The 13,632-nt window shown below is 39.8% G+C and overlaps 1 protein-coding gene across 6 annotated transcripts in view; it reads right to left on the bottom strand.

The window, feature by feature from the left end:
* The window catches only part of CNTNAP4 (contactin associated protein family member 4), a 285,943-nt gene that overhangs the window by 232,569 nt on the left and 39,742 nt on the right, over positions 1 to 13,632 (bottom strand). For all 6 annotated transcript variants that reach the window (XM_055552670.1, XM_055552674.1, XM_055552676.1 and 3 more), the window contains exon 2: positions 8,933 to 9,043. In XM_055552670.1, coding sequence (XP_055408645.1) covers positions 8,933 to 9,043 — 111 coding nt within the window. The remainder of the gene's footprint in view (positions 1 to 8,932; positions 9,044 to 13,632) is intronic.

Here is a 13,632-nt window from a genome sequence, read left to right as displayed (position 1 = left end):
CCTGTCCTAAGCACACACTTGGACCGTTGAATGGCATACACTGATGATGGCAAAGTTTTCAGGTGCCAAATGTGTTAGTAATTCAACCTACACTGAAACTGTAACAATGGGAATAGTATACAAGAGCAGAGACATTAAACTCCATTACAGAGCCCATAAACTAGTGATTAGTGTTTGTTTGTTTGTGTGGTTTAGGGTTAAGTTTGGATCACACGTCTCTGAGCTGTGAAATCTGTCAGGTTCAAATCGAGAAGCATCTTCCAGTGCAAAAGAAACATGGAGAAGACATCACCTCCTCAGGGCGCTTGTACCAGCCTCCCAGGCTGCTATAACGAAGTATCACTAGGTGCACAGCTTTTAAGGAATAAAATTAACTCTCTCACAGCTTTGGAGGTTAGAAGTCCAAAACAGGCGTCAGCAGGGCCATGCTCCCTCTGCCGGCTTCAAAGAAAAACCCTCCCCGCTGGAGTTTGCTGGCAATACTTGATATTTCTTGGTTTGTTGCTATGTCGTCCAGAGAAGGCAATGGCACCCCACTCCAGTACTCTTGCCTGGAAAATCCCATGGATGGAGGAGCCTGGTAGGCTGCAGTCCATGGGGTCGCTAAGAGTCGGACACGACTGAGCAACTTCCCTTTCCCTTTTCACTTTCATGCATTGGAGAAGGAAATGGCAACCCACTCCAGTGTTCTTGCCTGGAGAATCCCAGGGATGGGGGAGCCTGGTGAGCTGCCGTCTATGGGGTCGCACAGAGTCGGACACGACTGAAGCGACTCAGCAGTAGCAGCAGCAGCTATGTTGTCCCAATTTCTGCTTCTGTCTTCTCAGGGACTTCTTCCCTCTGTCTCTGTGTCCCTGTAGATCTCTTTTCTTTTAGAAGAATACCCGTCATTGGATTCTTGTTGCTGTTGTTCAGTTGCTAAATCATGTCCAACTCTTTGCAAGTCATTCGATTTAGGGTTCAGCCTAATCCTGGTGGCTCAGTGGTAAAGAATCCATCTGTACTGCAGAAGACCCAGGACATACCGGTTCAATTCCTGGAGAAGGGCATGGCAACCCACTCCAGTATTCTTGCCTGGAGAATCCCATGGACAGAGGAGCCTGGTGGGCTACAGTCCATGGGGTCACAAAGAGTCAGGCACGACTGAGCACGCACACGCACTAGTCCATTATGACCTGATCCTGATTACATCCACAAAGACTCTAAGTCTAAAGGAGGTCACATTCATAGGAATCAGGGTTCAGAAGTGAACACATTCTTTTGAAGGACAGATTTCAACTCACAATAGAATTAAGTGGCAAAATTAAATTAACGGACCTCAATAAAAGTACATTTTTCTTCTTCCCTACTGGTAGAAATGGAATAATTCCATTTAATAGTAGTCTTTTGCTGATCTCTTTTCCCCATTACAGGGCCTAGTCATTATCACAGTGTCACCCAGAGCACTTCTTACTTATCTTAGATGGAACGCTGTGGGTTGTTAAGCTTGATTTCTCATTTCTGGCTTGTCTGTTCTTTAGCCCTAAGTTTTCCAGACTCCATAGCAAAGAGGTCACTCCATCTGGTTTCTAGGATACTAGGATCTTTATTAGCTGACTTAATTTATACATTACTTGCCGACTTAGCTGGACACCCTTCCATAGCCTGATTTAAATACTACAAGGAATGTTGCCATACTAGTATAATATATAGCCTTTAATAAATCACTCAAAATCTGACATTCCTTTGTGAGCACTCATGTAATTAATAGGAAAAAAAAAAGAAAAACGAAATAAAAAAGAAAAAATGTAATCAAGTAGGCTGACAACCAGCAAAAGATAATTAAAATGATCCTGTTTTGTTTCTCTATTTCATTAACATGCAAATGAGATTCATGAAGTTTAATATTGTGTTTTACCAAGAGCCATAGAAACGAATTGAGAATGAAAATGAGTCCTACTGATGGAGATTCCTGATGAGTATATAAATTAATGAAAAAATATGATTTGATTCAACAAATAACACATTATATATATATATATATATATACACATATACACACACACACATAGAGAGAATGTGTATGATTTCTTGAACCCCAACAAATGAAATAAAGATAAGTAGTTACATTAAATTTTGCATCTCTTTTCATGGGCCAATCCTATGAAATGTTTTATTACTCAAATGGAGTGGTGGTAAATGTTAAACTGCTTTACTTTTAAAAAGAAGTACAAGATAGAAACTCCACTCTCCGGCCAGTGTGGTGATGGCAGCATCCTCACAGGAGGGACACTGGCTCAGAATCTAGACCAAGTCCCTTAGTGTCGAGGAAAGCCCACCTGCCTGTAGTAAGGGATTCAGAACTGTGACAGTAACTTTCACTATAAGGCAAATAAAAGAAACAGCAAGAATTATCTACACAAAAGTATTCAAAGCCCACAAAGTTCTCCTTGTAAACTGAGTAATACAAGGATCTCAGTTATTACTCCCCAATGATAGTCTCACACTAAGAAACACACAAAATTATGGCAACTGTACCCAATAAAAAAGAAACACACATAGAGGAATGTATCAAATAATATCAGATAAAAATTTTTGAATAAACTCAAACTCACGCTGTAGTGTTAGGTATTTATAACACTTATCATATAGCAAAACACACAAACACACAATCCATTTATTCTGTCCAGTGTTCAACGTACTCAAACATTAAACAATAGCACAAAGAATAAGACCAACCAGTAAACTTAGAAGTGGCTGAGGGCTTCCCTGGTGGTCCAGCAGTTAAAACTCCGCCTGCCAATGCAGGGGACACATGTTGTTCAATCCCTGGTCCAGGAAGATTCACATGCTGTGCGGCAGCTAAGCCCGTGCACAAAAACTACTGAGCCCGTGCTCTGCAGCCTGTGCTCTGCACCCAGAGAAGCCACCACAGTGAGCAGCCTACACATTGCAGCTAGAGAGGAGATCCCGCTTTCTACAACCAGAGAAAGCCTGTGTGCAGCAACAAAGACCCAGCATGGCCAAAAATAAATAATAATTAATTAATTTGTAAAACCCACAATATAAGAAGCCATTATATACCCACAGGGTTCCTATAGCTTAGTTGGTAAAGAATCTGCCTGCAATGCAGGAGACCCCAGTTCAATCCTTGGGTCGGGAAGATCCCTGGAGAAGAGAAAGGCTGCCGACTCCAGTATTCTGGCTGGAGAATTCCAGGGACTGTTTAGTCCATGGGGTCGCAAGGAGTCGGACACAAATGAGCAACTTTCACTTTCACTATATACTCACTAGAATAACTAAAAGCTGAAAAAAAGATGTGGCTGATACAGCATGTGAGAAGGGAATAAGAAATGACTGAATCACAGTTTTACTAACATATGATGGTGATGTCTTTTTATGCTTATTAATAGTATTTTTTGGTTAGTATTGCTAATTCTTTTTCCATAGAATACATGAGCAGATGCGTTTTGTCTTAGTATATAGGAAGGGATAACAATGATACTCTGTCTTTAAGTCCATAGAGTTTTGAAATTCCCTTATTTCTACAGTAAGTTGCCATTTAATTATCTGCACTTTTCTTGAAACATACTCAAGCAATCAAACACAACCTACCTAAGAGATAGTCAACAATATGAACTAAGTATTCCCAAAGGAGCATGAAATCTTATTAACTTCCCATTCCTCAACAGAAGAGAAAATCATGTCATTCACATTGAGAATTAAATAAATTTAGGGATGACTATTTTTAAACAACTAGCAACTTTTTTATTGAAGGATAATTGCTTTACAGATTTTGTTGTTGTCTGTCAAACCTCAACACGAATCAGCCATCAGATCAGATCAGTCGCTCAGTCGTGTCCGACTATTTGCGACCCCATGAATCACAGCACGCCAGGCCTCCCTGTCCATCACCAACTCCCGGAGTTCACTCAGATTCATGTCCATCGAGTCAGTGATGCCATCCAGCCATCTCATCCTCTGTCGTCCCCTTCTCCTCTTGCCCCCAATCCCTCCCAGCATCAGGGTCTTTTCCAATGAGTCAGCTCTTCGCATGAGGTGGCCAAAGTACTGGAGTTTCAGCTTTAGCATCATTCTTTCCAAAGAAATCCCAGGGCTGATCTCCTTCAGAATGGACTGGTTGGATCTCCTTGCAGTCCAAGGGACTCTCAAGAGTCTTCTCCAACACCACAGTTCAAAAGCATCAATTCTTCGGCGCTCAGCCTTCTTCACAGTCCAACTCTCACATCCATACATGACCACAGGAAAAACCATAGCCTTGACTAGATGGACCTTTGTTGGTAAAGTAATGTCTCTGCTTTTCAATATGCTGCCTAGGTTGGTCATAACTTTCCTTCCAAGGAGTAAGCGTCTTTTAATTTCATGGCTGCAGTCACCATCTGCAGTGAGTTTGGAGCCCAGAAAAATAAAGTCTGACACCGTTTCCACTGTTTCCCCATCTATTTCCCATGAAGTGATGGGACCGGATGCCATGGGTACACATATATCCCCTCCCTTTTGACCCTCCCTCCCATCTCCCTCCCCATCTCACCCCTCTAGGTTGATACAGAGCCCCTGTTTGAGTTTCCTGAGGCATACAGCAAATTCCCGTTGGCTATCTATTTTACATATGGCAATGTAAGTTTCCATGTTACTCTTTCCCACATCTCACCCTCTCTTCCCCCTTCTCACCATGTCCATAAGTCTATTCTCTATGTCTGTTTCTCCACTGCTGCCCTGTAAATAAATTCTTCAGTACCATTTTTCTAGATTCCATATACATGCATTAGAATGCAATATTTATCTTTCTCTTTCTGACTTACTTCACTCTGTATAATAGGTTCTAGGTTCATCCACCTCATTAGAACTGACTCAAAGGCGTTCCTGTTTATGGCTGAGTGATATTCCATTGTGTATATGTACCACAACTTTTTTATCCATCCATCTGTTGATGGACATCTAGGTTGCTTCCATGTTCTAGCTATTGTAAATAGTGCTGCAATGAACAATGGGATACATATGTCTCTTTCAATTTTGGTTTCCTCGGGGTATATGCCTAGGAATGGGATTGCTGGGTCATACGGTGCTTTTATTCCTAGTTTTTTAAGGAATCTCTATATCATCTTCCACAGTGGTTGTATCAATTTACAGTCCCACCAAGAGTACAAGAGCATTCCCTTTTCTCCACACCCTCTCCAGCATTTATTGTTTGTAGACTTTTTGTTGATGGCCATTCTGACCAGTGTGACATCATATCTCACCAGTGTGAGGTGATATCTGACTGGTGTGAGGTGATAGTTTTGATTTGCATTTCTGTAATAATGAGTGTTGAGCATCTTTTAATGTATTTGTTAGCCATTTGTATGTCTTCTTTGGAGAAATGTCTGTTTAGGTCTTTTTTCCACTTTTTGATTGGGTTGTTTGTTTTTCTGGTATTGAGTTGAATGAGCTGCTTGTATATTTTGGAAATTAATCTTTTGTCAGTTGTTTCATTTGCTATTATTTTCTCCCATTCTGAGGGTTGTCTTTTCACCTTGGTTATAGTTTCCTTCGCTGTGCAAAAGCTTTTAAGTTTAATCAGGTCCCACTTGTTTACTTTTGGTTTTATTTTCATTACTCTAGGAGGTGGGTCATAAAGGATCTTGCTTTACATCATCGAGTGTTCTGCCTATGTTTTCCTCTAAGGATTTATAGTTTCTGGTCTTTCATTTAGGTCTTAAATCCATTTTGAGTGTATCTTTGTGTATGTTGTTGGGAAGTGTTCTAATTTCATTCTTTTATATGTAGCTCTCTAGTTTTCCCAGCACCATTTATTGAAGAGGCTGTCTTTGCCCCATTGTATATTCTTGCCTCCTTTGTCAAAAATAAGGTACCCACAGGTGCCTGGGTTTATTTCTGGGATTTCTATCTTGTTCCATTGGTCTATATTTCTGTTTTTGTGCCAGTACCATACTGTCTTGATGACTGTAGCTTTGTAGTATAATCTGAAGTCAGGAAGGCTGAATCCTCCAGTTTCATTCTTCTTTCTCAAGACTGCTTTGGCTATCCAGGGTCTTTTGTGTTTCCATATGAATTGTGAATTTTTTTTGTTCTAGTTCTGTGAAAATTGTCATTGGTAATTTGATAGGGATCACACTGAATCTGTAGATTGCACTTGGTAGTCTAGTCATTTCCACAGTACTGATTCTTCCTACCCAGGAACATGGAATATCTCTCCATCTGTTTCTGTCATCTTTGATTTTTTTCATTAGTGTCTTATTATTTTCTGTGTACAGTTCTTTTTTCTCCTTAGGTAAGTTTTTTCCTAGATATTTAATTCTTTTTGTTGCAATGGTGAATGGGATTGATGCCTTAGTTTCTCTTTCTGATTTTTCATTGTTAGTATATAGAAATGCAAGTGATTTCTGTGCATTGATTTTGTATCCTGCAATTTTGCTAAATTCACTGATTAGCTCTAGTAATTTTCTGATACTATCTTTAGGGTTTTCTATGTACAGTATCATATCATCTGCAATGAGGGCTTTATTTCTTCTTTTCCAATCTGGATTCCTTTAATTTCTTTTTCTTCTCTGATTGCTGTAGCTAGGACTTCCAGAACTATGTTGAATAATAGTGGACACCCTATTAAATAATAGGACACTCTTAAATAAAGTGGACACCCTTGTTTTGTTCCTGATCTTAGGGGGAATGCTTTCATATATAATTAGCAACTTTTAAAATCACTTCTTGCAAACTTCCTTCTCATCTTAAAACAGAGGATCAGTTACATTTTCATGGCTACTGTATACATAATGATTGTATATTGTTGTAGAAAAGTATATTTTAGGATCAAGATGGAGGAGTAGGGAAACTCTGAACTCACCTCCTCCCATGTGTGCATCAAAATTAAACTACTTAGAGAGCTAACTATCTATGGGAATGACCTGAAGACAAGCAGAAAAGATTTTATATAACTAAAAGCATAAAGAAAAAGCCACAAGAAGACAGGCAAGAAGGACAGAGATACAATCTAGTCAGGACCCCCAGCCCAGGATCAGTGACCCACAAACACGAGGGAAATCATAGTCATAGAGGTCCTCCATAAGGAGCATGTGTCCAAGCCACACATAGGGCTCTCAGCCCAGGAATCCTGCACAGAAAAGATGAGGCCCCAGAAGTCGAGCTTTGAAAAGGAACAGGGCATGTTTGGAAGAGCCAGAGGGCTATGGACAACAGAGACTGCACTCTTAAAGGATGTGTGCAACATCTCACATATGCAAAGTCCCAGTGGAGAGGCAGTCGTTTGAAAGGCACCTGGGTCAGACTCGGTTAATGCCGTTGCAGAGCCTCCCACAGAGACGAGAGGCGGCTGAGACTCCCGTGGGCAACGAGACACTGGTGGCTATTTGTGGAATCTCCGTCTCCTGAGCTGACACCAGCAGTGGCAAGTGCCGTTTTGGAATCCTCTCCCGAGCCCACTAGTGCCAGGAAGCACCACCATCCAGGCTTCCCAGGTGGCACAGTGGTAAAGAATCCACCTGCCAGTACAGGAGATGCAAGAGATGAGGGTTCAATCCCTGGGTCAGGAAGATCCCCTGGAGGAGGAAATGGCAACCCACTCCAGTATTCTTGCCTGGGAAATCCCATGGACAGAGGAGCCTGGCGGGATACAGTGCTGGGGTCACAGAGGCAGACACAACTGAGCACATATGCATAATAACAACATCCAGCAGTGGGTCCACAACAGGCATACACCCCAGGTCACACAGCCAGCCAGCTGGGGGTCAGGCCCCCCCGCCAGCTCACTCACAGTGGGGGCCCAGCCACAGCATGCCTCAACATCACTCACCACCAGGGAAATGCAAATAAGAACCACAATGAAGTATACCTCACACGTGTCAGAATGGCTATAATCCAAAAGGCGACATCACAACTATCAGTAACAAACGTTAGGGAAGATGCAGAGGAAAGGGAATCCCGGTGCACTGTTGGTGGAATTGTTAACTGGTGCAGCACTGAGGTTCCTCCAAAAATTAAAAACAGAGCTACCATAAAGTCCAGCAACTTCACTTCTGGGTATTTACCCCAAGAAAATAAAAGCATGAAAAAGATATATGCCCTCCTATGTTCACTGCGGCATTATTTACAATAGCCAAGGAATGGAAACAATCAAAGTGTCCTCTATAGATGAGTCAATGAAGAAGATGCAGTATATACATATACAATGGAATATCTATTTTTCATTAAAAAGTGAAATCTTACCATTTGTGATAACTTAGATGAATCTAGAGGGTATTAAGTGAAATAAGTCAAAGACAAAACTGTATGACTGCACTTATATCTGGAATCTACAAAACAAACAAAATGAAATCAGACCCATAGAGACAGAAAAGTAAGAGGTGGTTGCCACAGAAGGAATGGAAGGTTGAGGGAATGAATAATATAGGTGAAAGAAATTAGGAGGTACAAAATTCCATTTATAAAATAAATAAGTCATAGGATATAATATACGGCATAGGGAATATGGTAATAATACTGTAATATCTTTGGTTACTAGACTTAACATGGTGATCACTTCAAAGTGTATTTCAATGTCAAACGAATATACTGCACACCTGAAACTAAAATTGTACAGTGTATCAACTATATTTCAATTAAAAATAAAAATTTTAAAGAAAAGTTTATTTTATAAGATACATTTTAAAAAATCACCGGATTGAGGGAATTCAATTCTTTGGGTGCTAAAACGATGATGCAAGATATTTAAATAGTTGCATCACTTTGCCATTCCAGAACCAATCCCAAATGTCATGTACAACCCATCAGTTTCTGCCATTTGCTTATTTACAAATTTACTTCCTTTTATAATTTACTTCCTTTCACAATGTATCACTTAACAATGATTGTACTAGAAGAGAATGGAAGATGAATGAGATTCATCATGAACCAATCAGAGCAGAAAAAGCAGACTTACCATCTCTTCGGTTTAACCTTGCAAACCCAGGACCATGAGTGCTAGAGAGCTCAGAAGAACTGCTGAATGATGCTTGAGACAAGGTAGACACCAGAGGGTCATCACAATTATCTGCCAAAAGGAAAAATTCCACATTCAGGTTAGTAGCCTGCTGACAGCTTACTAGGATTCAATAGATAAAACAAATAAAGAAAATAAAACAAATAAACCTAACAATACGCCCACTGCTTATATATAGTAAACACTCAACAAGAGAAAAAGAATTTAAAGACGGGACAATATGGAAATGGAGAAAGAAAACTACATAGAAATTACAAAATAGTATTTTGAGGTAGAAACAGTTTACTTAAACAAGAAACAAAAATATCTCATCAGTATACCTAATTTACACAAATAAATGTATATTATTTAACTACATTAAAAGTAAGAACTTAGAGCTGTCAAAAGACAGGTGAAGTGAAGTAACAACATGAGCAAAGTATTCCTGGAACAGTTTACAATTAGTTTTGCAAATGAAGGGAAACAAAACAAAAAATAAGGAGAAACAAAAACTCCTTTCAAATCAGTTAGAAAACACACTAGGAAAAAATGACACAAAACCAGAGCAGAGAGTTCACAGCACAGAACCACTTTAAAATGATACTCAAACTCAAAGCGTAAATTAACACTACTATTAGATACTATTTTACAGAGCTTCCCTGGTGGCTCAGACCTTAAAGCGTCTGCCTGCAGCACGGGAGACCCGGGTTTGATCCCTGGGTTGGGAAGATCCCCTGGAGAAGGAAATGGCAACTCACTCCGGTATTCTTGCCTGGAAAATCCCATGGACAGAGGAGCCTGGTGGGCTACAGTCCATGTGGGTGCAAAGAGTCGGACACGACTGAGAGACTTCACTTTCACTTCACAGACAGTAGGCCAGCAAGATTTAATACATCTGACAACACCAGATGGTCTAGACAATGTGGGCCAAGAGAAGCTCCAACATCCTGCCAGTGGCAGTGTAAACATGAGAATCTACTTTAAAAAAAAAAAAACAATTTATCATCAGCTTGCTTATTTTGAACCTCTGCTTCCCAAGGCCCATCGCCCCGCTGACAGGTATGTCCGCCTCGGCAGAGCCGCCGGATAAGGGTGTTACACAAATGCTAGAGTTAACTATCTGCCATCAGGAAAGCGGGGAGCGTTCACCTAGAGCAGCTCTTGTGTTTGTTCACAGGGATACGTGTGCAGTTTCTAGCAACAATGCTCATAGCTGCAAAAACAGCAAAAACGGACAATCTGAACATTTACTGATCACATAAGAGATAAATAAATCACAGTACTTTTCACAATGGAATAACATACAGCAGTAAAAGGAACTACACCAACGGACACCAAAAGAAAAAACAAAAAGGTGCGATCTTAGAAATACAAATTTTAATGGAAAAATTGCTATAGAAGACCATATAATATATGTTGATAGCTTTGAGAATCTTAAAAACAAGCAAAGCTAAATAAAACATTATTTGGGGACATATGTGATGAGGAAAATACTATTAAAAAACAAAGAAATGAAAAGCTCAGAATTCAAGACAGTGGTCACTTCTGAAGGAAGGCAGGCTGTGTGTGTGTGTGTGTGTGTGTGTGTGTACATTCCCATACATACGTGTATATATCAATAGGTATATAAGGGTATATATGAAATACATATATACATGTCTTATTATCTATTCTATTATGTATGTCACATAGCCAATAAAAGGGAAGGCACAAACACTAAGGAAAAGTGTAAGAATAGTCTCATGTTGACATTTTATTCAGCTAACTCTTCATTTCATGCAGTCTTTAGATTTTCACATTATATAATTACTAAACGGTAACCATTTTTGCTCTTACCAGATAATATTTCTCTTATATTTAGGATTTAACATATGTTGGTAATTAAAAATCATGCACGATTATTGTCACAATTTTTAATTTAACAATGAACATTTTAATTTAAATAAATCTAGGAATTACATGGAGAAGGCAATGGCACCCCACTCCAGTACTCTTGCCTGGAAACTCCCATGGATGGGGGAGCCTGGTAGGCTGCAGTCCATGGTGTCACGAAGAGTCAGACACAACTGAGAGACTTCGCTTTCACTTTTCACTTTCATGCATTGGAGAAGGAAATGGCAACCCACTCCAACGTTCTTGCCTGGAGAATCCCAAGGACGGAGAAGCCTGGTAGGCTGCCATCTACGGGGTCGCACAGAGTCAGACACGACTGAAGCGATTTAGCAGCAGCAGGAATTACATAGATTCACCTGAAATTTTGTGAAGTCTATGCATTTGGAACATGGTTTTTTTTTAACTGTCACTAGTTGTTTTATTGCTTAAATATTCAAACTACAATATTTTTCTGCAGTGCTGCTATTTGAAATATACACTTCTCCTTCAAGTTAAAGGTTTAAAGTATAAATGGTTAGTAAAAATTTACCAACTTCACATTTGAATGCTTTTCAAAAGAATTTGCTAAAGATAGCATTCATTTTTTAGGATTGTCTCATTTTCATTTAAAGTCCACTTTTTCTTCTTTCACATCTTAAATTCTTTAACTCTTAAAACAGACTGATAACTGGTCCAGAGTTCCTGCATGTCTATCGATCGGCTTAAGTACTGACACTGTCAATCCAGTTGTAATTCAAGTGTTAAGAATGGAGCTGGAGGAATCAACCTACCTGACTTCAGGCTCTACTACAAAGCCACAGTTATCAAGGCAGTATGGTACTGGCACAAAGACAGAAATATTGATCAATGGAACAAAACAGAAAGCCCAGAGATAAATCCACGCACATGTGGACACCTTATCTTTGACAAAGGAGGCAAGAATATACAATGGATTAAAGATAATCTGTTTAACAAGTGGTGCTGGGAAATCTGGTCAACCACTTGTAAAAGAATGAAACTAGAACACTTTCTAACACCATACACAAAAATAAACTCAAAATGGATTAAAGATCTAAATGTAAGACCAGACACTATAAAACTCCTAGAGGAAAACATAGGCAAAACACTCTCTGACATACGTCACAGCAGGATTCTCTATGACCCACCTCCCAGAATATTGGAAATAAAAGCAAAAATAAACAAATGGGACCTAATTAACCTTAAAAGCTTCTGCACATCAAAGGAAACTATTAGCAAGGTGAAAAGGCAGCCTTCAGAATGGGAGAAGAGAATAGCAAATGAAGCAACTGACAAACAACTAATCTCAAAAATATACAAGCAACTCCTACAGCTCAACTCCAGAAAAATAAACGACCCAATCAAAAAATGGGCCAAAGAACTAAATAGACATTTCTCCAAAGAAGACATACAGATGGCTAACAAACACATGAAAAGATGCTCAACATCACTCATTATCAGAGAAATGCAAATCAAAACCACTATGAGGTACCATTTCACACCAGTCAGAATGGCTGCGATCCAAAAGTCTACAAGCAATAAATGCTGGGGAGGGTGTGGAGAAAAGGGAACCCTCTTCCACTGTTGGTGGGAATGCAAACTAGTACAGCCACTATGGAGAACAGTGTGGAGATTCCTTAAAAAACTGGAAAAAGAACTGCCTTATGATCCAGCAATCCCACTGCTGGGCATACACACTGAGGAAACCAGAAGGGAAAGAGACATGTGTACCCCAATGTTCATCGCAGCAGTGTTTATAATAGCCAGGACATGGAAGCAACCAAGATGTCCATCAGCAGATGAATGGATAAGAAAGCTGTGGTACATACACACAATGGAGTATTACTCAGCCATTAAAAAGAATACATTTGAATCAGTTCTAACGAGGTGGATGAAACTGGAGCCTATTATACAGAGTGAAGTAAGCCAGAAAGAAAAACACCAATACAGTATATTAATGCATATATATGGAATTTAGAAAGATGGTAACGAGACAGCAAAAGAGACACTGATGTATAGAACAGTCTTAGGGACTCTGTGGGAGAGGGAGAGGGTGGGAAGATTTGGGAGAATGGCATTGAAACATGTATAATATCATGTATGAAACGAGTCGCCAGTCCAGGTTCGATGCACGATACTGGATGCTTGGGGCTGGTGCACTGGGACGACCCAGAGGGATGGTGTGGGGAGGGAGGAGGGAGGAGGGTTCAGGATGGGGAACACATGTATACCTGTGGCGGATTCATTTCGATATTTGGCAAAACTAATACAATATTGTAAAGTTTAAAAATAAAATAAAATTTAAAAAAAAAGAAGTGTAGACATAAAAAGACGTAACAATTCGTGAAGTGTTACACTCAAGCAACAACCAGAATGCTTCCGTATGCTGTGGAAACTATGATGTATGTGTTTGTGTGCACAAATGAGCACATACATGTATGGGGAGTGTGCATGTGTGGGTGTTGTATCAACCGAAACTATAATAACTTGTGAATCACTATCAGTATTCGGGTATAAATGTGACCCAAAAAAGCTAGGCTGTTTCACTGCAATTCACAGTCAATTATGCAGATTCAACTCCATGATTCAGATGTAAAATGACTCTCTAGTGCAATCACTCTAGAGGGCATACACTTATTGCACATTTGTTTTTGCCACTATAAATTGAGAATCAATACTGTTCTATTTTTAGCTTAAAAAGAATGAGATTAATCTAAGAGAAGGGGTGTTTACCCCATCTGTGGGAAGAAGGACACGTGATATGGGAAAGG

The sequence above is a fragment of the Bubalus kerabau genome, chromosome 17, assembly GCF_029407905.1.
Source record: "Bubalus kerabau isolate K-KA32 ecotype Philippines breed swamp buffalo chromosome 17, PCC_UOA_SB_1v2, whole genome shotgun sequence".
NCBI classification, from domain to species: Eukaryota; Metazoa; Chordata; class Mammalia; order Artiodactyla; family Bovidae; genus Bubalus; species Bubalus kerabau.
Note: the sequence above shows the minus strand (reverse complement) of the source record. Positions and strands in the feature narration are given on the sequence as shown.